General features: G+C 58.9%; 1 protein-coding gene across 29 annotated transcripts in view; it reads right to left on the reverse strand.

Moving 5' to 3' along the window:
• The window catches only part of ABLIM2 (actin binding LIM protein family member 2), a 167,770-nt gene that overhangs the window by 96,447 nt on the left and 48,527 nt on the right, over nucleotides 1–22,796 (reverse strand). For all 29 annotated transcript variants that reach the window (XR_011257882.1, XR_011257883.1, XR_011257885.1 and 26 more), the window contains exons 3-5: nucleotides 10,106–10,289; nucleotides 7,094–7,209; nucleotides 325–451 (exon numbers count right to left, since the gene is read on the reverse strand). Coding sequence is in view for 20 of the 29 variants with exons in the window: in XM_069594823.1 (XP_069450924.1) it covers nucleotides 325–451; nucleotides 7,094–7,209; nucleotides 10,106–10,289 (427 nt within the window). In the remaining 9 variants the exon portion in view is untranslated. The remainder of the gene's footprint in view (nucleotides 1–324; nucleotides 452–7,093; nucleotides 7,210–10,105; nucleotides 10,290–22,796) is intronic.

Below are 22,796 nucleotides of genomic sequence, written 5' to 3' on the forward strand. Positions count from 1 at the left end.
CAAGGTCAAAGGCGGGAGCGCTAACTTAACGTCTGGGCTCAATGAACAGAAATGAGCGTCTCTGCATCAGGGAAGCCAGGCTGGTGGCGGGGGCAGGGCGAGGGCTTTGGGACAGACAGGCCAAGTCCTGCCGTCCTAGCGGGGCTTGCCTTGCAGACTTGGGGTGGCAGCTGAGAGGCCGAGAGCGCAGAGTGGACACTGGAGGAGCCCCGCCCCCTTCCAAGCCGCAGGTGGGCCGGCCCTACACACTCACTTGCTGACGTAGGGTGGACACAGGAGCCCCGCCCCCTTCCAAGCCGCAGGTGGGCGGCCCCGCCCACTCACTTGCTGATGTACTCCGCGTTCAGCTGTTTGCCGCAGGTCCGGCACTTGAAACAGCCCAGGTGCCAGTGTTTGTCCAAGGCCACCAAGGACTGGCCGTTCTTGATCTCGGCTCCGCAGCCCCCGCAACCTGGAAAAAAGAACGCAGCACAGACGTCATCCTCCCGGCGAGGGGCGCCGGGCTGGGGGCGCCAGCAGCGCTGGGACGTCAGGCCTACGCCAGGAGGGCAGGGACAGCGGGCAGGACAGAGGGGAGCGTCCGGCGTTGAAAGAGGACGCTATTACATGACAGCCGATGTGACCATGTGGAAAACAAACCCTGAAGCTCATTCCTGCATGCATTGAGCGCTGACTGCATGCAGTCCGGGCCGCGAGCCAGGGATACCCGGATGAACCGATGGCGGCTCCGCCTCCCAGAGATGGGCTTCCGGGCCTCGGCAAGATGTGGACCCGGACAGAGGCCCCTTGCACTGGGGGCTGTCTCGAGAGGGAGCGTCCCTGGGCAGCAGGGTGCCATGCTGGCAGGAGCGCTGGTGGCCCCTCTGCCCTCCTCTGCGGGCAGGTGAACTCTAACCCTAACCGTGCCCCCTTAGGAAAGGTGCAGAGATAGGTCGGAGGCCCAACGCCTGACCTCCAAGTGCTCTCCTGCCATAGCACCCCTTCCAGGAAGCCTTCCAGCCTGGCCTCTGAGCTCCTTCTGTGCTGCATCTCGGACACGGGACACGCTGACCTCGTCCTGCACTCCGGGTCCGGGTCCCAGCCCAGGTTGGAACCAGGCCCCTGGCACTGCCTTGGTCCCCAGGTGACCGGTGCTTTCCCACCCACGGCCCCCAGCCTGCTCTGGGCTCCCGGCCGGCCCCCCGCTCTGCCCTTCCAGCCACGCCCATCCCTGATCAAGCCACCCTGGGCCACACACACTCTCTGCCAGTCTCAACCAGGGCCATTTTGCTCCCCCAGGCTTTGGGCAATGTCTGGAGACAATTCTGACCATCCCAGCTGGGTGGGGAGGGGTGCTCCAGGAGCCTGGAGACCAGGGATGCTCTGCACACCCTCCAGGACACAGGTCACCCCCGCAGCAACGAATCATCAGGCCCCAAATGTCAACAGTGCCCAAGTCAAGAAAGCCTGCTTGGAGCCTCGGTTCAGGTCTCCCCAACTGGGCAAAGCAAAAGAGCCTCCTGGGCTGTGCCAGACAGACCTGGGAGGAGGCAGACCGATGGCAGTGGCTGGAAAGACGGACCAGGGAACCAGGCTGCCCCCCAAGCTGTGTGACAGTGACCTCTCTGTGCTCAGTAAAACAGGGATGCGCTTCATGGGGACGGTAAAGGAACCGGCCTCACACAGCTGTCAGGGGATGAAGAAGAGTAACAGAGGCCCGTGGGCTGGCAGATGCATCTGATAGACAAATGAGCGCACGTGAACACTGGAGTCACCCCTGCTACTGCTGAGAGGAAGCCCTGGGGAGAGGTTCACGTCTCCTCTCTGCCTCTGGCCGCGTCAGCAGCGCGCCCTCCCCCAGGGCAGGGTCCGAGGCTCAGCCCAACGTGCCACCTGCAGCTGCCGGGGGATGTCCCCCTAACCCCAGCCCCCTCACTCATCCCCCCTGAGTTTGGGGTGCAGCCTCATTAACAGTGAGCTGTGAACACAGAGGCCAGAGCAAGATGCAAGGACCGTTGTCATGGAGACGCAATCATCCTTTTCTGAAAACATCTGGAGCTCAGCATGGTTCGCACTGCTTTGCCAGTGACGGTGGAAACTTGTGTGAGAAATCCAGTCGACAACTGCTGTCAATGACGGGATGTCCTTGAGGGAGTGTGTCCCCACAGCCCAGGGCAGAGGTGGGGCAGAGGCCACCTGGAAGGCCTCGCTCTTGCCACCTGGGCCTGGCTCTGCCATCACAGCAGCATGACGGGCCTGCGTCCCAGCGTGACCTTCTAGAATCTTCCAGATAGTTTCCCTGTTTCCCTTCAAGTGCCCCCTCCTCTGCCAGACCTGGTCATGGGTTCAAGGCCCTGCCCTGTCACTAACAGGGTGCCTGAGACCCAGGACGTGCCAGGGGCCTCTGAGCCCTAGCTGGGGTCTTGGGGAGGGAGTAGGGTGAAACCCACTGTCCCCTCAGATCTAATCGGGTCAGGGAGTTCTGGGTCGAATCAGAGGGTGACCTTTGATGGCAAGGAACCCACTGGGTTCTAATTCTTAAAAGTGCCTGAGAAATTATGGGCTCGACCTGGGATTTCTCCAAGGAACTGGACTGAGTGGGAGGAGCTGTGAGCAGCCACTGGGAAAGATAAAGCATGTTCAAGTGTATCTGTCTAGTCAAGGCTATGGCTTTTCCAGTCATGGATGGATGTGAGTTGGACTATAAAAAACGCTGAGCGCTGAAGAATTGATGCTTTTGAACTGTGGTGTTGGAGAAAACTCTTGAGAGTCCCTTGGACTGCAAGGAGATCCAACCAGTCCATCCTAAAGGAAATCAGTCCTGAACATTCATTGGAAGGACTGATGCTGAAGCTGAAACTCCAACACTTTGGCCACCTGATGCGAAGACCTGACTGATTGGAAAAGACCCTGATGCTAGGAAAGATTGAAGGCAGGAGGAAAAGGGGACAACAGAGGATGAGATGGTTGGATGGCATCACCAAGTAAATGGGCATGAGCTTGAGTAAACTCTGGGAGTTGGTGATGGACAGGGAGGCCTGGAGTGCTGTAGTCCATGGGGTGCAGAGTCGGACACGACTGAGCGACTGGGCTGAATTGAAGTGAACTGAACTGAAGTGCATCCCACCCTCTCCCAGGCCGTGACTGCAATGCGGTGGGGGTGGGGCAGGAGGGATGTTGGTTCCAGGCACCCTACAAGGCCGCTGCACACCACAAGGCAGCTGCTGTACCCCACAAGGCAGCTGGCGGGCCTGCTCCTCCCGTGGGGCCTGGTCCCCCCCTCATCTTTCCATGTTACCCCTTCATCGAACCTCACGGTCTCACCATGGGAGAGGTTCACCCCACTTCCAGAAAGGGAGACTGAGGCTCCAGCCCCATCACCCACCCCTGAGCACGAGGACAGAGCAAAGTCACACGGGCAGAAGACACAGAGGAGCCCACGGCCTCTGCCCGGGTGGTGAAGACCCAGCCCACCTGTAGCTCCTCACCAGCACACACCCAGCAGAGGCCCCGGTGCAGGGCCCCGCCACCCACTCCTGCCCCTCTCCCCACCCCCTGCCTCTGGTGGCCTCCAGGTCCTCGATCCGAGGGGGGATCTCAGGTTCAGGGTGTGACCCCATCCTGGCTGGAACCATGGGGGCTCCTCAACTCGGACAGCGCTGCCCCGTCCAAGGCCCCAGGTTCCCACCTCCTGGCTGCCCCTGCCCCAGGCTGCCCCTCCAGGCCACCACCCACACCCACTACTGACCTCGCGTCCATCCCCAAGGCCCAGAGCAGGGATACCGCTCACCCAGGGCACACAGGTGGTGAGAGGCAGCATCCATTCCATACAGCCTGGCCTCAGAGCTGCCCCTCAACTGGCATGGCACTGGGTCTCTGTGAGCCAAGCCAGGGATGCTCCGCACACCCTCCCGGAATACAGGTCACCCCAGCGGCGAAGAATCATCAGGTCCCAAAGGTCAACAGTGCCCAAGTCAGGAAAGCCTGCTTGGAGCCTTGGTTCCGGTCTCCATACGTGGGCAAAGCAAAGGAGCCTCCTGGACTGTGTCAGGAGGCTGTGACCAGCTCCAACCAGCCACCAGTTCAGAGCTCAGGGGGCAGCCTGGAAAAGGGGAGCCTGGCTGGGAGCAAAGGGGGCCCTCTGGGAGGACACCCTCTCCCAGGCAGTGGAAGAGGCAGCCCAGGGCGCAGCATTGTGGAGGCTCAGGCAAGAAGGGAGGTGGTGGACACCCAGAGGGAGGAGTGCATCCCTGCCCAGGGAAGGCTTGGCGTCCAGCCAGAAGCACGATCCTGTTACTAAGCAACAGGCTCAGGCCAGAGAGCGGAGGAGGGAGGTTCAGGGCCCTGGGACTGAGCGAGACTCCCATGGGAGGAGCCAGTCACTCTTACTTCTCCTGGGGAAGGCAGCACCCAAAAGTGGCCACCTGTAGCTGTGTACCCTGGGCAGGAAGGGACTGGGGGCAGGAAGGACCAGGGGGCAGGAAAGGGGGGGCAGGAAGAACCAGGGGGCAGGAAGGATGGGGGAGGCAGGAAGGACAGGGGTTGGGGCAGGAAGGACAGAAGCCAGGAAGGACAGGGGTCGGGGGGGCAGGAAGGATGGGGGTGCAGGAAGGACCAGGGGGCAGGAAAGAGGGGGCAGGAAGGACCAGGGGGCAGGAAGTGGGGAGCAGGAAGGACGGGGTGGGGCAGGAAGGATGGGGGCAGGAAGGGGCTGGGGGGCAGGAAGGATGGGGGCAGGAAGGACCAGGGGGCAGGAAGTGGGGAGCAGGAAGGACGGGGTGGGGCAGGAAGGACGGGGGCAGGAAGGGGCTGGGGGGCAGGAAGGACGAGGGGGGCAGGAAGGACGGGGGCAGGAAGGGGCTGGGGGGCAGGAAGGACGAGGGGAGCAGGAAGGACGGGGGCAGGAAGGGACTGGACCCCTCCCCTAGGGTCCCCCCCGCCACCCCCTGCAGGGCAGACCGCTGCTCAGGCTCACACTCCCAGGGCTCCCAACCCACGTGGGCACTCCCTCCGTCAGTAGCCATCTCTGGCTCCCTACTGCCTCCAGAATGCAGCTGGAGCCCCCTGGTATGGCTTTGCCACCTGATTTTGGTCTCTTTGGTGTCACTTCCACCCCCTGCCCCCACACAGAAGACCCCTTGTCCACTCACTTGGGGGTGGCGGCTGCCCCCAGCTCATGCAGTGCCCTCACCTCAATGCCCACTTCCTGAAGCCTATGCTTCAAGTTTCAGACCAAACAGCATCTCAGAAAAAGCCTCTGTTCACAGCAGGGCAGGTTCCCCTCTTTGGAGTTTAAAGGGCTTGGCTCAAAGCTCAGCCCCATCTGTCCGTCACTGGGCACCCAGCACATCCGCCCTCCCCGCCAGGCTCAGGGCACGTATGCTCCTGGAGAAGGAGGGAGGAACCCCTGCCCTCGGGCTGCTCTGGGGACAAAAGGAGGCAGGAGCTGGGATGTGCAGACGTCCACACAGAAGCCACGAGCTGGTGACGGGCATTCAGTGCTTTCCAGGCCCCAAAATGCAGCTGAAGCGCCAACACTCTGACCCCCTGATGCGAAGAGCCGACTCATTGGAAAAGACCCTGATGCTGGGAAAGAGGAGGAGAAGGGGCCGACAGAGGAGGAGATGGTTGGATGGCATCACTGACTCAACGGACGTGAGTCTGAGTGAACTCTGGGAGACGGTGAAGGACAGGGAAGCCTGGCGTGCTGCAGTCCGTGGGGTCTCAGAGAGTCGGACATGACTGAGCGACTGAACAACAGGGCACAAAAATGGCTCTAAGCTGTAGATTATCGCTGTGGACTGGGAGGAGGGGCAGCTTCTATTATTAGACCATCCAGGGGTCAAGATAGCATTTGTTTTTGAAAACACAAATTTGATATTTTAAAATAAATTTTCACTTGGACAGGGCAGCCTTTCTGCCCATGGCATTTTTAAAAAAATCTCAAAAAGAAGTCTCAGACAATGAGTCTGTGGTTGGACAGGCTTCCCTTTTCACTCCGGCTGCCGGGATGCTCTGGACAAACTGTTCAAACGAATCCCTGCCTTTTGAATTATGCTGTAGTTGTTGGTTTTGGTTTTTTTTGCTATTTCAGATTAAATGATAATAGGATTGTTTGTTGGAGCACATCCTCAAATTCAATCAATTCAATCAATTCAAACCTCAGCTGCAGAGAAAGCTGTGAATGGAGACCTCTCCCAGCAGACCCCAGAGCCACAGCCTCCCCAGTGGGACCTGCTGTGAGCTTGCCTCCCTGGGGATGAAGGCTTCACCTCACTTATCAGATAAAATTCTTAGCAGCGCCTGAAGCCGACATTTGGCTCCGGAAGGATATGCAGCCTTCTCTGTGCAGATTCCAGTGTCAGGAACAAGGTGGGCTGGTGGGGAGGGGACTGTGAGCAAGGGGCTGGCTCTGGGGGTCAGCAGAAACCCCTCCTCTGTCTCAGGACATATGGCCCTGGCCCTGCATGCAGGGTGGGCTCTGAACACCCCGTTTCTGCAGTGGGAGCTCGTGGGAGCCGTCCTGGAGCGCTGGGCTCCCTCCCTACCCCTCTGTCCCATCTTTGGTCCCAGAACAGCCACCCAGGCCGTGAGGCCAGCACCTCTCTGCCCCCGCCCTGCTCTCACTCTGCCTCAGGTCCACAGCCTCCTGACAACCCCCTTCTCCATTCAGAAGCATGTATTGAGCACCCACTGCATACACGCCTTGGCTCAGCTCCCAGGAGATGAAGCAGTTATCAGAGAGCCGCAGACCACAGGAGCCCAGAGGTCACCACTCTCCTCATGGCCCTCCCTACGGGCTTCTGGGTGGTGTGGAATGAATGGTGGGGAGCTGAGTGTGGGTGCTGGAGGGAGAGGGCCAGAAGGAGGCCGGGAGGCTTCCTGGAGGAGGTGGCCTAGAGCCAGGCTGAAGGCAGAAGTGCACACAGGGCCAGGGGGTGGGGGCGTCCCGGGCTGAGCCAAGGCTCGGAGGCGGGAGCGCCCGAGACCCCTGGCCCCGGTTCCCTGCGGTGTGTTTATCCGCAGCTATCCGTTCCCACTGCTCCCCAGAGTCGTCAGGCCCCCTCCCAGCACCGCAGAGGCCGCCCCCCACAGCCCTGCCTCGCCCACTTACTCCAGAGGCCCTGGCACAGGGGCTCGCTGCTGCCCGCTGACTGGGGCAGGGAGCACTTCTGGCACACGCAGTCCTTGCCGTTGAAGGTCACTCGGTCCCCCGGCGGGAAGGGCGACCTGGAATAAGACAGCGCGTTACCAGCCAGGATCCCCCCCAGCCCGGCTCTTCTCCTGGGAGAACACCACCCTGGACACCACGCGGCCCTCTCCCGGAGACCAGGCCCGGGACGCAGGGCCTCCCCGCGCAGGCGCCGCCGCGGCCCCTCCAGCCGGCCTCAGACTGGCCACTGGACCGCCTGGCCGCGGTCTCCCCATCACGCCAGCAGGAGGAACCACGAGGCCGTGGGGAGGGCAGGCGGGGGCCGGCTGGCGCTTACACACGGCGGCGAGCCATCGATCCCCCGGGCAGTCTAGGCTGTGGCCTCCCGCATCCGACCCCGCCTCCCCTGACCACCCGGGCCAAGGCAACAATGCCGTTCACTGAACGCCCACTGCTGCCAGCCAGGTTCCATGACAGACTCTTAGTTCCCGCCTCCTCTAACAGCTGTTTAACGTGCTTGTCCACGTGGGTCTTCATTTTCCTCTATCCGTGAGAAAACTGAAGTTCAGAAAAGGCGGTTAACTCTCCCAAGGACACACAGCTGCTGCCTTTCAGAGCCAGAGTCACCTGGGCCCTCCCTGCCTGGGTCCTGCAGAAAGCTCGGCCACTAGGAGCATGCAAAACCGCACGCTGGGTTCCTGTCTTTAGTTTACAGTCCGGGATTTTGTTCACTGTGGTCCAGGATCCAAAGGCAGCGCTACACGATCCCCCGCACTCTCGCTCTGCACAGCGCTCTCCCCTCGGCCACGCTGCTCTGGCTGTGGCTGTCTCTCTAATCCAGGGAGGACGCCATATCCTCCTTGGCTCAAGAAACAGCCTGGGGGCGGAGTCTGGGCGCTCACCGGGGTCCCGGCATTCGACTCCTCTGTTAGTCCTGGGCTGCCTGGGCCCCGGTATCCCCCAAAACAACTGTTTTGTCTATTTTTTTTTTTGGTTTGTTTTCTAGTTGTTTATAGTGGATGGATAAGTCCAGGCCCGGTGACTCCAGAACCACAGAGCCGTCAGCTGTTATTTTTAAAAGGGTGGATCACAGAGGTGACCCTTCAAAGCCGCGGTGATTATGTCTCTAAGCTACGCGCAGAGAAATCAAACATGCAGACCACCCTGGGGGCAACTCGACCCAGACAGGCTGCCATGACATGCAGTGGCCCTCCACTAGAAATGCCCCTTGTCATCCTGGCTTCCTGGCTCAGCACTTTCCCCTACCCTTGACAAAGCTCCCATTTCTGTCTGGAGCAGAGGCTGTAACTACAGAAAATGGCTTCAGGAACAGCACTCCAGAAAGTCCCCTTTCAGCTGGGTGGGGTGAGACAGAACAGAGAGAAAACGAACCCGGAGGTTTTCAGTCTGTTTCCTAGAAATGGAACATTCCCCTGGGAGCGATGTATCTGGGGCTGCACAGGGAGGGGGAGAGAGGAGGAGGGGGAGGGAGGGGGAGGGGGCAGGATGCCCACTGCCCGCTGACCCCTCTCCGAGCCCCAAAGGTGCAGGGCAGAGAGGGGAGTGGGCGCGGCCCTGTGGCTGAGGGTGAGCCCCTCAGTCTGCTTCCAGGGACGACTCACTGCCCACCTGCTCCGTGCCAGGCTCTGGGCACCAGAGAGAAGTCTGATCCAGCCCCTGCCTGTGGGCACTCGCATCGGGCAGCTCCAGGACACAGTGCCCAGTGGGTTGTGCGGCTAGGATGGCAGCGGGCCCACGAGGAGAGAGGGAAGGCAGAGGCCCCAGGGGAGGCCAGTCTGGCCGTGCCCTTGTGTCGCTGGACGCTGTGCCCTGCAGGGTCCGGGCTAAGGCGGCTCCAGTCACCAGTGCCAGCCCGGGGCCTGGCCCCGTGGAGGTGCTGAGGAACGCCTGCACAGGCGACCGAGTGAGCGGAGGAGCACAGGGACTGGAGCACACCGTGGCGCTCCTCTCAGCAGGGCTGGCGGCCCACACTTACTCGTGGAGGCCATGGGGGCGGCGTGGAGCAGTGACAGGCGGGGGGAAAGCAGGGGCCCCAGCACCGAGGCCTTGGTGGGACTCCAGGCACACAAGTTCTGGGCCCGAGCGGGGCAGAAGCTGGGGGGATTTTGGAACGGGGGGACCTGGGGAGATGCCTGCGCTGCCTGGTGGATTTTGGGGCCCACAGACCAGGGACGGGGGCCACAGGTGGGCAGCTACCGGACAGCAGAGGAGAGGGGAGCGCCAGTGGGTGGGCTCAGAGGGGATGAAGCGAGGGCATCGCGGCACCAACATGAGAGAAGGCAAGCCGAGGCGGCAGACGGGACAGGACCCAGCCAAGGCTGCAGACAGGACAGGACCCGGCCGAGGCGGCAGACGGGACAGGACCGGGCCGAGGGGGCCGCGGAGGCCGGAGCAAGGGAAGGGGAGCGCGCCCTGGAAGCCATTGGCGGCCATGAGCTGGTAGCCTCGGCACCCACGGGCCTCTGCATCCCCGGAAGAGGGCTCAGTCCCATGTGGCAAGGGGCGGGGGGCCCGCAGGGTGTGGGGCTGGACAGAGGTGCGCCTCCGGGCAGGGTCAGGGTGTGTCTGCCACACTTGGCCCTGAGCCAGAGGGAGAAAGGGAGGGGGAGGGAGGGGGGAGGAAAGGAAGACAGAGGAGGGAGGCAAGGAAGAGGGAGGGGGAGGAGGAAGGAGGGAGGAGGGGGAGGGAGGGGGAGGAGGGGGAGAGAGGGGAGGAGGGGGAGTAGAGGGAGGAGGGGGAGTAGAGGGAGGAGGGGGAGTAGAGGGAGGCAAGGAAGACAGAGGAGGGAGGCAAGGAAGAGGGAGGGGGAGGGAGGAGGGGGGAGCAGGGGGAGGAGGGAGCAGGGGGAGGAGGGAGGAGGGGGAGGAGGGAGCAGGGAGGAGGAGGGAGCAGGGGGAGGAAGGAGCAGGGGAGGAGAGGGAAGCAAGGAAGAGGGAGGCGGCCCCACTCACCGGCACACGGCGCACACGAAGCAGTCGGGGTGGTAGGTCTTGCCCAGAGCCGACACCACCTCGCCCTCGATGAAGCGGTCACAGCTGAAGCAGCGGGTCCCATACAGCCTCTGGTAGTCCTGCGTGCAGATGTACTCGCCCTGCCGCACGAAGAAGCCGCCCTCGGCCAGGTCACAGCCACACGCTGGGGACACAGGCAGAGCCGAGTTAGCAGGCGACCACCAGCTCCCGGGTCCTGACGGGCCACACACCGGCCTCAGGGGGGAACCTGGGGTGGCTCACTGAATCCCTGGGATGCCGGGTCCAGGCTCAGACTCCAGCTTGGGCCCCTCAGCCTGGAGCTGAGTGGACCTCCTTGTGGAAGCCTCTAGAAAGGGACACTAGCCCAGCAAGAGAACGAGGCCGTGCTGGGGGGGCCAGTCCAGGGTCTCCTTGCCTCCTTGAGGCCCCCAGGGATGAAGGGGAGATGCCCACGAGCCCCCAGCCCCTCCAGCTGTGCTGTCCCCAGCACAGAAATACCAGATGGGGGAGGCGGTCAGTACCTGGGCACCTACTATGTGCTAGGCCCTGTTCTGGATGGGAAGATTCCATAAGGACAAATGATCACCCCCAGGCCACAGCGAGGCTTCCTGACTCTCCGCACCCGTCTCCCCCAGTGATGAGGCCGGACCTCCTGCAGGAGGTAGACAGGCCAGGCACGCAGGCACTGACCCTAATACACACCTCCTGCCCTGGGAGGACCAGGTAGGGGGGACTTGCCAGGTAGAGGAGGAGGCGCCTTCCCCCAGGACGGGCCCCAGGGCACGGGGGAGCCAGGCTTGGTTCCCAAGGCAGCAGCCTTCATGCCCCTCCCTGCGGAGGACGACCCTGCCATCCGGTCCATCTGGGGTCTTCATGCGTCTCAGCCCCTAAGCTAGGGTCTTCAAAAACTCTGCAGCCCATCTTCTAATCAATGCTTAAACGTTTTCATCAAAACATTAACTGAGGGAACCTCCCTGGTCGTCCAGCGGCTAAGACTCACTGCTCCCAGGGAAAGGGGCCTGCGTCTGCGCCCTGCTCAGCAAGCTAGACCCCACACCCCACAGCTAAGAGTTCACACGCTGCAACAGGCAAATACATAAACAACGTTTAAAGATTAACTCATTGCAGAGGTTATCATTTCTGGGAAATTCTAAGAATGGGCAACTTTAACTAGTCGAGTGGAGATGCCAAAGCAAGACCATGGACTTCTGTTTAAAAACCCAGAGCCAGGTTCTGCGTAAAGGCAGGTGTTCATCCCCCTTCTGCCTGGAAAGCCAATTTCTATCCCTCCCCAACAGAACCGTCTGCAAGAGGGGCGTTTCTGAGATGGAAAACGCCAATGGTTCCACAACAAAAACCCCGCAGTCCACACGGAGCTCAATTTATCAGAAATTTCTCATGGTCATGCGTGCATGCTAAGTCATTTCAGTCGTGTCTGACTCTTTGCGACCCCATGGACTACAGTCTGCCAGGCTTTTTTGTCCATAGGATTCTCCGGGCATGAATACTGAGGTGGGTTGCCATGCCCTCCTCCAGGGGATCTTCCCGATCCAGGGATCGAACCGGCATCTTTTGTGTCTCCCGCATTGGCAGGCAGGTTCTTTACCACCAGGGCCACCTGGGAAGCCCTTCCTTATGGTCAGTTCAGCTGAGTCGCTCAGTCCTGTCCAACTCTTTGTGACCCCAGGGACTGCAGCACGCCAGGCTTCCCTATGCATCACCAACTCCCAGAGCTTGCCCAAACTCACGTCCATCGGGCTGGTAATGCCATCCAACCATCTCATCCTCTGTCATCCCCTTCTCCTTCTGCCCTCAATCTTTCCCAGCATCAGGGTCTTTTCCAGTGAGTAGTTCTTTGCATCAGGTGCCCAAAGTATTGGAGCTTAAGCTTCAGCATCAGTCCTTCCAATGAATATTCAGGACTGATTTCCTTTAGGATGGACTGGTTGGATGTCCTTGCAGTCCAAGGGACTCTCAAGAGTCTTCTCCAACACCACAGTTCAAAAGCAATAGGTCTTTGGCACTCAGCTTTCTTTATGGTCCAGCTCTCACATCCATACATGACTACCGGGAAAACCACAGCTTTGACTAGAAGGACCTTTGTCGGCAAAGTAATGTCTGCTTTTTAAGCTATCTAGGTTCTTATGGTCACAGGTTGTAAATATTTAATAGCTTATTCTGGATGGGGTTGTTATTACAGCTACTAGTACAAAGTAGTACTACTTTACTAGTACTAGTAAAAAGCTAGTTACTAGTAAAAATTGCTAGTAGTAATCTATGAGAGCAACACATATGATGGGGCTCCCCTGGTGGTCCAGGGGTAAAGAATCCACCTGCCAATGCAGGGGACACGCGTTCCGTCCCTGGTCCGGGAGGATTCCACACGCTGTGCGGCTACTGGGCCCGTGCGCCACAGCTGCTGAACCTGAGGGCTGCAAGCACTGAAGGCTGCGTGCCCTAAAGGCGGTGCTCCACAGCAAGAGAACCCACCGCAGTAAGGCCACACACCGCATCTAGAGAGCAGGCCTGCCTGCCACAACCAGGGAAAAGCCGCACAGTGACGAAGGCCCAGCACAGCCAAGACCAGCACAGAACCTCAGAATGCAACACATACATTGTTATTACATGGAGACGATCACTACACGGGGAGGGTAAAAGCCTTCTGCAGTGCAGTCTTGATGACACAGAAGCTGGCAGTGGAGAGGAGCTCCTGGTGTCTGATCGGGGAGCCCTGACCTCTCAACAAAGCCCTGCAGGTTTGGGAGGCAAGGGCAACTGGACAGCCTCCCTTCACCGCAGGTGGCTCCTCAGGCTGGTAGATTCGGGAGGAGCTCTCCGGGAATCAGAATCTCCGGAGGGTCTCAGGGTCCCTGGGGCCGGGTTCTGCTCGGTCCAGTCAGCAGCGCCTTTCAGCACGTGGACTGGTCAGCACGCACAGCACACTCTCCCACAGCGACCTGGGGGCTCCAGTGGCCCTGCTGGGAGGGACCCACTCAGCGCAGCCCCCGCTGCGAGGGGCGAGGCAGTGGGGGTCTCCACGTCATCCCCTGTCCCCCTTGCTTAGGCCACAGGGCTGCACGTACCATTCTGCGCTAACAGCCGCCCGCGGGCTTGGAAATCCTTCCTTCCACATCTCCAAGGAGCGGCTGGCTCTTTGGACAGAAAGCTGAGCAGCTGCGAGCCGGGACGCCGGGGCTGCCCGGGTGATGCAGGCTCGCCCCGCGCACCGTGCTGTGGGCCCCTGGGCAGGTCCCCGGCCTCTCTGGGCCCCGCGTCCTCAGCCGGGAGGACGGCAGCACACAGGGCATCCCACGAGCTTGCGTTACGTGAGCCCCAACTCGTGCGGGGCCCCCGGCCAGGTCGTCGTTGGACTGACGTCACCCACCGGGCAGACTCAAGGCCGGCACTCGGTTCTGGATCTGCCCCCCTCCCAGGCGAGGGCGAGACCCCTTTGTTCAATCTCGCACCGCAGTGTAGCCCCAGCAGCTGCACCCCGACTTGGGAAGAACAGGAGCCCTGGGGCCTGTGCAGAATTATTGTCCTCTGCCAATGCCGCCTGCAGCGATTCAGCCCTGAGTGGTGGCTGGCTCCCAGACACCCTTGGCTCTGGGGTTTGGCTCATTTTCCAATCTTCTTAAAGCTATGACGGCACTGACTATTCCTCAAAGGAGAAGAATGTGCAGAGGGATCCAGTGCCCCTTTAAACCCAAGTCTCCATCACAGAGGCACCAGAAGACGGAATAAAAGCAGCGTTTCTGCCCTGCGAGCTGGGTCCCGCTAGTGCCATGACGCGCTCCCACCCATTCCCAGGCCATCTCTGCTGTGGAGCGGACTGTCGCTGCCCAGGTGCCTAAGCTTAAGGCCAGACAGTAAAGCCAGACCTCTGCCTGCTGAAAACAGAGTCCAAATACATTCAGTTCAGTCGCTCAGGTGTGTCCGACTTTGCGACCCCATGCACTGCAGCACGCCAGGCTTCCCTGTCCATCACCAACTCCCGGCACTTGCTCAAATTCATGTCAATCCAGCTGGTGATGCCATCCAACCACCTCATCCTCTGTCATCTGCTAAAAGTCCTCATGAAGGCAATACGCTGTCCTTACTCTCCATCTGCCTAAGCAAGTAGCTGAGAGTCACGAAGGGCTCCAAGCAGCTGTGAGTGACCCCAAGAGGCCCCTTCTTTGGCGGTTAACCATGGTCATTTCTGAGAAACGGTCAGGAGGGGGCGGGCCGTGGTGGGAAGACAACCGGTATTCTGAAATACCGTTTGGCACCGACTCAAAGGAGTGTGTGAACGGCTCCTACCCTCTAACCCAGCCGTCTGTCTCTGGGACTCTATCTCAAGGAAATGACTGTGAACGTCCACAGAAGTCCACCCGCACAGTGTCAGCCGCAGCATAACTACAGGATACTGTGAAAAGTGAACGCTGGGCTTTAGAGACAGGAAGCCTGGGCGTGGATCCTCGCTGCTGTGTGACCTGGGGCAAGTTACTTAACCTCTCTGAGCCCCAGAGGCCTCATCTGTAACAAAGGGTTAATCATGCTGATTTTCCACGGTTGTCACAATAAATCAGTAAGATGAGGCAAAGGAAACTGATCAGCTGAGCGCCGGCTGGAATCCATGCAACCGTTTAACAGCTGAGGAATGGCTCCAAGTTTTCCGTGGGCCAGGCAACTGAAGGAATTTGGGCAGGTATTGAAAGGTGCTGAACGCACGGCAGGGAAAGGGCCCACGCAGTCCCTTAAAGAGACACCAAAGTCTGTAGACAAGAGGACTCCGGATGGAAAAGACTCTCACAAAGGAAGAGACTGGGATGTGGATGGCGGTCCCTCGGGGTGGTCAGCTGAGGGGTGCTCCGGTGCCGGTGCCTGGGGCGAGGAGAGAGCGGCTGACGCCACAGCGCCAGGCAGACCAAGAACTCAGGCGTCCGCAGCGCTGGAGCAAGCTGGCTGGGGGCAGCGGGTCACCGCCCGCCCAGGCCGCAGCCTGGCCTCTGCCGCAGACCCTCCCTCTGGAAACAACAGGCCCGCGTCAGCTGAGAGTCCTTCCTGCCCTGACTGTCCACCGCTCTCCCCGGCTTCCGGTTCCCACAAACGCTCTGGAACACAGGCGTTTGGTCCCTGTCACCCCCCGACACCCAGACCAGCTCTGGGCATGGCCGTCCATGATCCCCAGAGGGGTGTGTCCTTGTGGACGACCCCACCTGCTGTTACCAACAGGCAGAGCTGATGCACGACACACACACTCACACATGCACATGCACACTCACAAACACACACACACACATACTCACACATGCACACTCACAAACACACATACACACACATGCACACACACATACACACTCACACAGGCACACACACATGCACACTCACAAATACACATACACACACACTCATACACACACATCACGCACACACACACCCCACACTCTCATACACACACACGCACACACATACACACGCACATACACATACACACTCACACAGGCACACACACACATGCACACTCACACATACACACACACTCATACACACACATCACGCACACACACACCCCACACTCTCATACACACACATGCACACACACATACACACTCACACAGGCACACACACACATGCACACTCACAAATACACATACATACACACTCATACACACACATCACACACACACACCCCATACTCTCATACACACACACACATGCACACACACATCCACACTCACACAGGCACACACACGCACATCCACACTCACAAACACACACACGCACATGCACACTCACAACACACATACACACACATGCACACACACATACACACACAGGAACACACACATGCACACTGACAAATACACATACACACACTCACAGTCACACACTCATACACACACACACCACATCACACACATCACACACACACTCCACACTCTCATACACACACACTCACACAGACACATGCACACACACATCACACACACACAGGCACACACACGCACACATGTACACGCACACTCACAGTCACACACATCCCACACACACATCCTACACTCTCATACACTCACACACACTCACACACATGCACACACACACACCACACTGACACACGCATTCACACACGCACTCACGCACTGTCATACCTACATACTCATACACACACACATGCATTCACACACACACTCACATACACACACACATTCACACACTCACACAGTCACACCTACACACTCATACACACACACACACACTCACACAGGCACACACACATGCACACTCACAAATACACATACACACACACACTCATACACACACATCACGCACACACACACCCCACACTCTCATACACACACACACACACACACACACACACACGTTCCTCCCCCATCTTCACTCTTTCTGCAAACACGAGCATGCTCAGCCCCTGGGCCGCACGGGTCAGGAAGCACCAGCTTTCCTGTCTCGCTGTCTCATCTTCTCGGCGTTTTGGCGTCGGGGCCTGTGCTTTCCAGGCATCGCGAGCAGGGCGACAGATGACCCCAGCTGGAAACAGACGCTCTGAAAGCACAGGACTTGGCCACACGTGGAAGGTCCGGAGGACCAGATTCATCGTCCTAGGCAAGTTTCAAGCTGTTTGTAACAACAGTAACAGCTTTCATTGTTTCCCGAGGACCTGCTGTGCGCTGGGTGTTTGGCCTATTTCCATCTCACCCAGAGTCCCATTGTGCGCCGTGAACCTGGCTGGGTTCTAAGACGATCTGGAAGCAGACGCCCCCTCAGGCTCTCGTCCAAGCTGGCCTCGGGCCGGGGCTCCAGGCCCGTCTCCCCACCCTGCCGTGACCCCTCACATCAGCCCGGCACCCAGAGACCACGACACTAAGACACACAGGACCCTCCTGCGTTCTTCCTCCTCCGGGGTCAGGGCCCGGGTCCTTGCAAGAACCCCTCCAGCCCTCCTCACTCCCTCCTCACTCTACTCCGGGCAAGCAGGCGTCCTGCTGTCCTGGAAACCGCCGGCACATCTGCCTGCTCCACGGTCACTGCCCTGGCTGTTCCCTCTGCTTGCAATGCCCTTCCCTTACTTCGTTCGAGTCTTCATGCAAAGGTCACCTCCTCTGTGAAGACCGCCCTGATCACCCAACTTAAAAGAGTGTCTTCCTGACACTCCCAACTCCATCTTCATCTTGCTCCTTGTCTTCCCCTCCCTAGTACTTCACTTTCAGTATATAATAAAAATCTACTTATTTACGCTATCTAGTGCTTCTTCTCCGTCTCCCGGCCCTAGAACGAGATCTCCACAAGGACGAGGATGTCTGTTTTGTTCATGGATCCATCCCAGGCACCCAGAACGCTGCCCGGATCAGAGCAGGGGCCCAGTAGGGTTGCTGAATGGAAACCGAGGCTAAGAAATGTGTCTGAGACCCACGTGAGCAGGGAGTGGCAGAGCTGGGATGGGAACCCAGAGCTGGCAGCAGAGCCCGAGCCTGACAACGTCAAGAGGGCCTAGAAAACGACGCGACTCCTTTCCCAGATTTTCATATTCGGGTGAACCAAGTCACGCCAAGCAAGCGTCTGGGTGGCGGGACCCCAATACGCTGGGATCCCGGGTCAGAATTCAACACAGCTGTCTTCTGTGCTAACAGACCCTGCTGCGGTTGGAGTGTCAACACACCCACCAAGGGAGGAACCTGGCTGGAGTCAGTCAGTCCCCGCCCTCCCTTTCCTCTTTACTGGTGGGAGGGAGTGTGACCCAGTTCTAGCCAGTGAGTCATATAGGAAGCCTGTGAGGGCCTCCAGGGAAACGCTCTCCTCCCTGATCAAAGGGTCCCTGCTGCTTAGTCGCTCAGTCATGTCCGGCTCTTTGCGACCCCATGGACTGCAGCACGCCAGGCCTCCCTGTCCATCACCATCTCCCGGAGCTTGCTCAAACTCATGTCCATTGATGACAGTGACTCATGTCAGTGATGCCATCCAATCATCTCCTCCTCTGCTCTCCTTTTGCCTTCAGTCTTTCCCAGCATCAGGGTCTTTTCCAGTGAGTCAGCTCTTCCCATCAGGTGGCCAAAGTACTGGAGCTTCAGCTTCAGCATCAGTCCTTCCAGTGAATATTCAGGGTTGGTTTCCTTTAGGATGGACTGGTTGGATCTCCTCGCAGTCCAAGGGACTCTCAAGAGTCTTCTCCACCACCACAGCTCAAAAGCATCAATTATTCAGTCCTCCGTCTTCTCTATGGCCCAACTCTCACATCCATACATGACCACTGGAAAAACCGTATCTTTGACTATATGGACCTTTGTTGGCAATGCGATTTCTCTACTTTTTAATAAACAGTCTAGGTTTGTCATCAAAGGGAGATTATCCTGACTAACCAAACAGGGCAATCGTGCGGGAGGAGGGCACCTTTGTCCCACATCCCTGCCCAACCACTTCCCCAGGGTTCAGTGTCAACCTGTGAGGATATGATGTTTGGAGTTAGAGTAACCATCTTGAGACCATGAGGACAGGCACTGCTGAAATGCAAAAGGCTGGGGGTGGGGCAGTTGGGGTGGAGAAGCGGGAAAAGAAGCCAGTCTTTGATGACTTTGTTGAGCTGTTACATTAACAAGCTCTGGGGGTGAGATGGCTGCCTGTTAAGATGATAAATAGCCATGTAATTTAAGACACTGTAAGTTGGTCCTTCTCTTTTATTCATCCAAGAGCATCTTTAGTGACTCATAGACTTTGCATTTTCATGAGCGGTGAATAAAAGATCAATCGAACACTATGCAATCCTCGTGCTTGGAAAAATGCAACTTTTTAAAAGCTTGCAGGAACTCTTGGCTGTTCTTGTCATTTTCCAGCAGGTTAAGCAGACATGCCTCCTCCTGAGGGCAGGGGCCCTGCTGTGTCTGCAGGCTGACAGGGCTCCTGGCACAGAATGGCCTGTGGGTGGGTGGATGCCTGGGGGTCTTAGAACCAGGCCTGCATGCCCACAGACTCCTGCCACTGCCCCCGCCTCAGGTGCCTGCTGGGGCTCAATGGTGAGGTCCAGATGCTGGCCCAGCACTGCCCACCCCGGCTGCTAAGGACTGGGCCAGACCCATTCCCATGTCTACTCGGGAGGCTGGAGCTCAGAGAAGGACCCTGGGGGAGGGTCACCGGCGGCAGCCCTCCCCCACCCCGCTCCCCGCACCGACCAAACCCTGTGGGCCACAGCAGGTGATGGGCTGGGGGCTGGACATCTAACGCCTTTTATCCGGTTCCTGAGGTCGGTGCTCCCGGACAATCCTTCTAAACACAGTGAGTGCTTCCCCTGGATCTTTTCAAATCAGCTTTTGAAAAAGAGCAATCTAATGGCTTTGGCTTTATGCAGGAACACAGCGCATGCTTCTGTGGGAGCACAGAGGAAACTGAACCTGGGCAGCTCTGATGAGCAGAAGAAACGGGTCAGGCAGGGCCCTGGCCAGGGTGTCGGGTCACATCTGCCCCAGGGAAGGTCCCCAGGCACTGGCGCAGCCCTGTGGGCCTAGGGTTGAGTGAAGGGCACAGGGTCACGGCTGAGGGCAGGGCAGCGGTCCTCAAGTTTTCTTTTCAAACGACTGAACTCAACACAAGAGCTCCCACAGAGTCTGTGATGCGGCTACAGATGGGGGGCTTCTAGGGGGGGTAGGGGCTCTCCCCGCTGCCCTCCTTCCCTGCCCTCCTTGTCCCCCTGTCCAGGAGGCCCCTCCACGGAACCCGAGAGGGAAGACCTTCATTCAGGGGTCTTAGCAAGAGGCAAGGGTGGAGGATCCAGGGCCAGGGCAGTGCCTGCGTGCCCCTGGGGAGACTGAGTGGCCAGCAGGGCCCGCCGCCCCCCATGCAGACCCCCGACAGGGAGATGGGAGCTCCCGAGAGGGCTGGGTCACAGCCCTGGGGGGCACCAACGGGCGTCCAGCCATGGCCATCAGGGGGTCTGGCGGGAGCCTGGGCCCAGAGGGGTGGGGGCAAGGCCAGGCCCAACACTCGCTCCAGCCAGGAGGCCTGGCTGGTCGCAGGGTGTGCGTCGGGGCAGAGTGGCACCCCGTCCACTCAGCTCCAGCCAGCCGACCGGGCTCCTGTCTGCCCCGTGTCCACTCTCCACACGCCCGTCAATCCACTCCGCAGTCACCCCCCACCCACTCACCCTCACACTCCACCCACCCTCCCCGCTTCCTTCCCCACCCCGCCCCAACCCCCGCCTGCACACACAGCCAGTTCCCAGGTGCACCAGCTGCACGCAGAGGTGAGTTGGACACTGCACCTGCTACCTGGGGCCAGGTAAGCTCAAGGTGCTACCTTCATCCCAGGTGATGGGAGAGACCGAGGCCCTTCTGCCTGGAGAGCCCACTCTGGTCCCTACTAGGCAGATGGGCTGGAGGCAGGGGCCCGCTGGGGACCGTGGCACTGACTCGAGGCATTGGGTGGGGTGAGGGGCGGAACACAGCTGGCCCTTGGGGTTTTCTCTCCTTCCGAGGCTCACGCGAGGTCTGCTCTTTCTGTCTCTCCCATTCATCCGTCTCCATCCTCCCCTCCCTCTCTCCCCCAGCTTTCTCCTGCTCTTATTTGAAGATCTTCGGGTCTAGGATCTCCAGCAGCTGACCGGATTTGCCCCCTTGGGCAAGCAGGATCCCCCCGTTGCCTCAGTTTCCCCTCCTGGGAAAGGACTGGCTTGGCCCAGGAGGTCCGTGATTCTGAAGCTCCGGGGCGGCCGGGCGAGGCGGCAGTACGGAGCATGGGGTCCGTCTCTGCTCATTGATGATCGTGGCCCCCCTGACCCCGTGGCCCTCGCCTCCTGCCCCCTCTTCACTGGGACACAGACCCTGCTCGGGGCCCGCACCTCGTCCCTCCGCGCTGGGGTGGGGCAGAGCTGAGACTCATGGGAAGGGCCCCCCAATCCTGACTCACGCCAGTGGCTCCCCCAGGCGACAGCTGTGAGTCACAGCCACCCTTGAATCCTCATTTTCAGTGGAGATAACCCCACAGCCACTCCCCGCCCCCCAAGACTGTGGGGCTTTAGAAGGAAACACACAAGAGAAGTGGGCTCACAGGAAGCGCTCAGCAGAGGTGAGGGCCAGGGGAGATGGGGCCGGCTTCTGGCGCCTCGCAGGACCAGCGGGCTCCCTGGGGCCCTGCTGCACCCCCGGGGGCCCCTTCCCAGCCTTTGGCTTCGACTACTAAGGGCCAACTTTCCCCACTGAGCTGGTAGATTTACCTCCTGACAAGACCAGACCAAGCCTCCAAGCTAGCTCTCAAGCCTTCCTACTCAGCGCTTTCAAAGGCCGGGTCTGGCACACAGCAGGACCTCATGGGACCACGATCAGCTGAAGGGACTCAGGCAGCTAATGGGCCCCATGTAGCTGATAAAAACCACGGTGCTCCGTGATCTTACATGTGGCGTTTGCTTCCCTACCTCGACCAGGAAGCCCAGGCCCTCACCGCCTAGGGCCCATCAAGGTCCATCTGTGAAGGTCCCTGCATCTCTGGACGGCGTTCAAACCCACGGGAGGGCAGGCTGTGACAACACCCTGTGCTGCTCAGAGGTAAGGTGAGGGTCGCAGGGTCATTGAGAGAATTCCTTAAAACTACACGGGCTTCCCAGGGGGCGCTAGCGATAAAGAACCCACCTGCCAGTTCAGAAGACATAAGAGATGGAAGTCTGATCCCTGGATTGGGAAGATCCCCTGGAGGAGGCCATGGCAACCCACTCCAGTATTCTTGCCTGGAGAATCCCACGGACACAGAAGCCTGGTGGGCTACTGTCCATAGGGTTGCAAAGAGTGGGACACGACCGAGCAACTTAGCTGCTGCTGCTTAGCCCCCATGTATGAATCCTCTGAGTCTCGGCTCTGTGTCAGATGGGTCTGATTCGTCCATTCAGTTCAGTTCAGTTCAGTCACTCAGTCGTGCCCGACTCTTTGCAACCCCATGAATCGCAGCACGCCAGGCCTCCCTGTCCATCACCAACTCCCGGAGTTCACTCAGACTCACGTCCATCGAGTCCGTGATGCCATCCAGCCATCTCATCCTCTGTCGTCCCCTTCTCCTCCTGCCCCCAATCCCTCCCAGCATCAGAGTCTTTTCCAGTGATTCATCTCTTCGCATGAGGTGGCCAAAGTACTGGAGTTTCAGCTTTAGCATCATTCCCTCCAAAGAAATCCCAGGGCTGATCTCCTTCAGAATGGACTGGTTGGATCTCCTTGCAGTCCAAGGGACTCTCAAGAGTCTTCTCCAACACCACAGTTCAAAAGCATCAATTATTTGGTGCTCAGCTTTCTTCACAGTCCAACTCACATCCATACATGACTATTGGAAAAACCATAGCCTTGCCTAGACGGACCTTAGTCGGCAAAGTAATGCCTCTGCTTTTGAATATACTATCTAGGTTGGTCATAACTTTCCTTCCAAGGAGTAAGCGTCTTTTAATTTCATGCCTGCAGTCACCATCTGCAGTGATTTTGGAGCCCCCCAAAATAACGTCTGACACTGTTTCTACTGTTTCCCCATCTATTTCTCATGAAGTGATGGGACCAGATGCCATGATCTTCGTTTTCTGAATGTTGAGATTTAAGCCAACTTTTTCACTCTCCCCTTTCACTTCCATCAAGAAGCTTTTTAGTTCCTCTTCACTTTCTGCCAAAAGGGTGTTGTCATCTGCATATCTGAGGTTATTGATATTTCT

The sequence above is a fragment of the Ovis canadensis genome, chromosome 6 (genome assembly GCF_042477335.2).
Source record: "Ovis canadensis isolate MfBH-ARS-UI-01 breed Bighorn chromosome 6, ARS-UI_OviCan_v2, whole genome shotgun sequence".
NCBI lineage: Eukaryota > Metazoa > Chordata > Mammalia > Artiodactyla > Bovidae > Ovis > Ovis canadensis.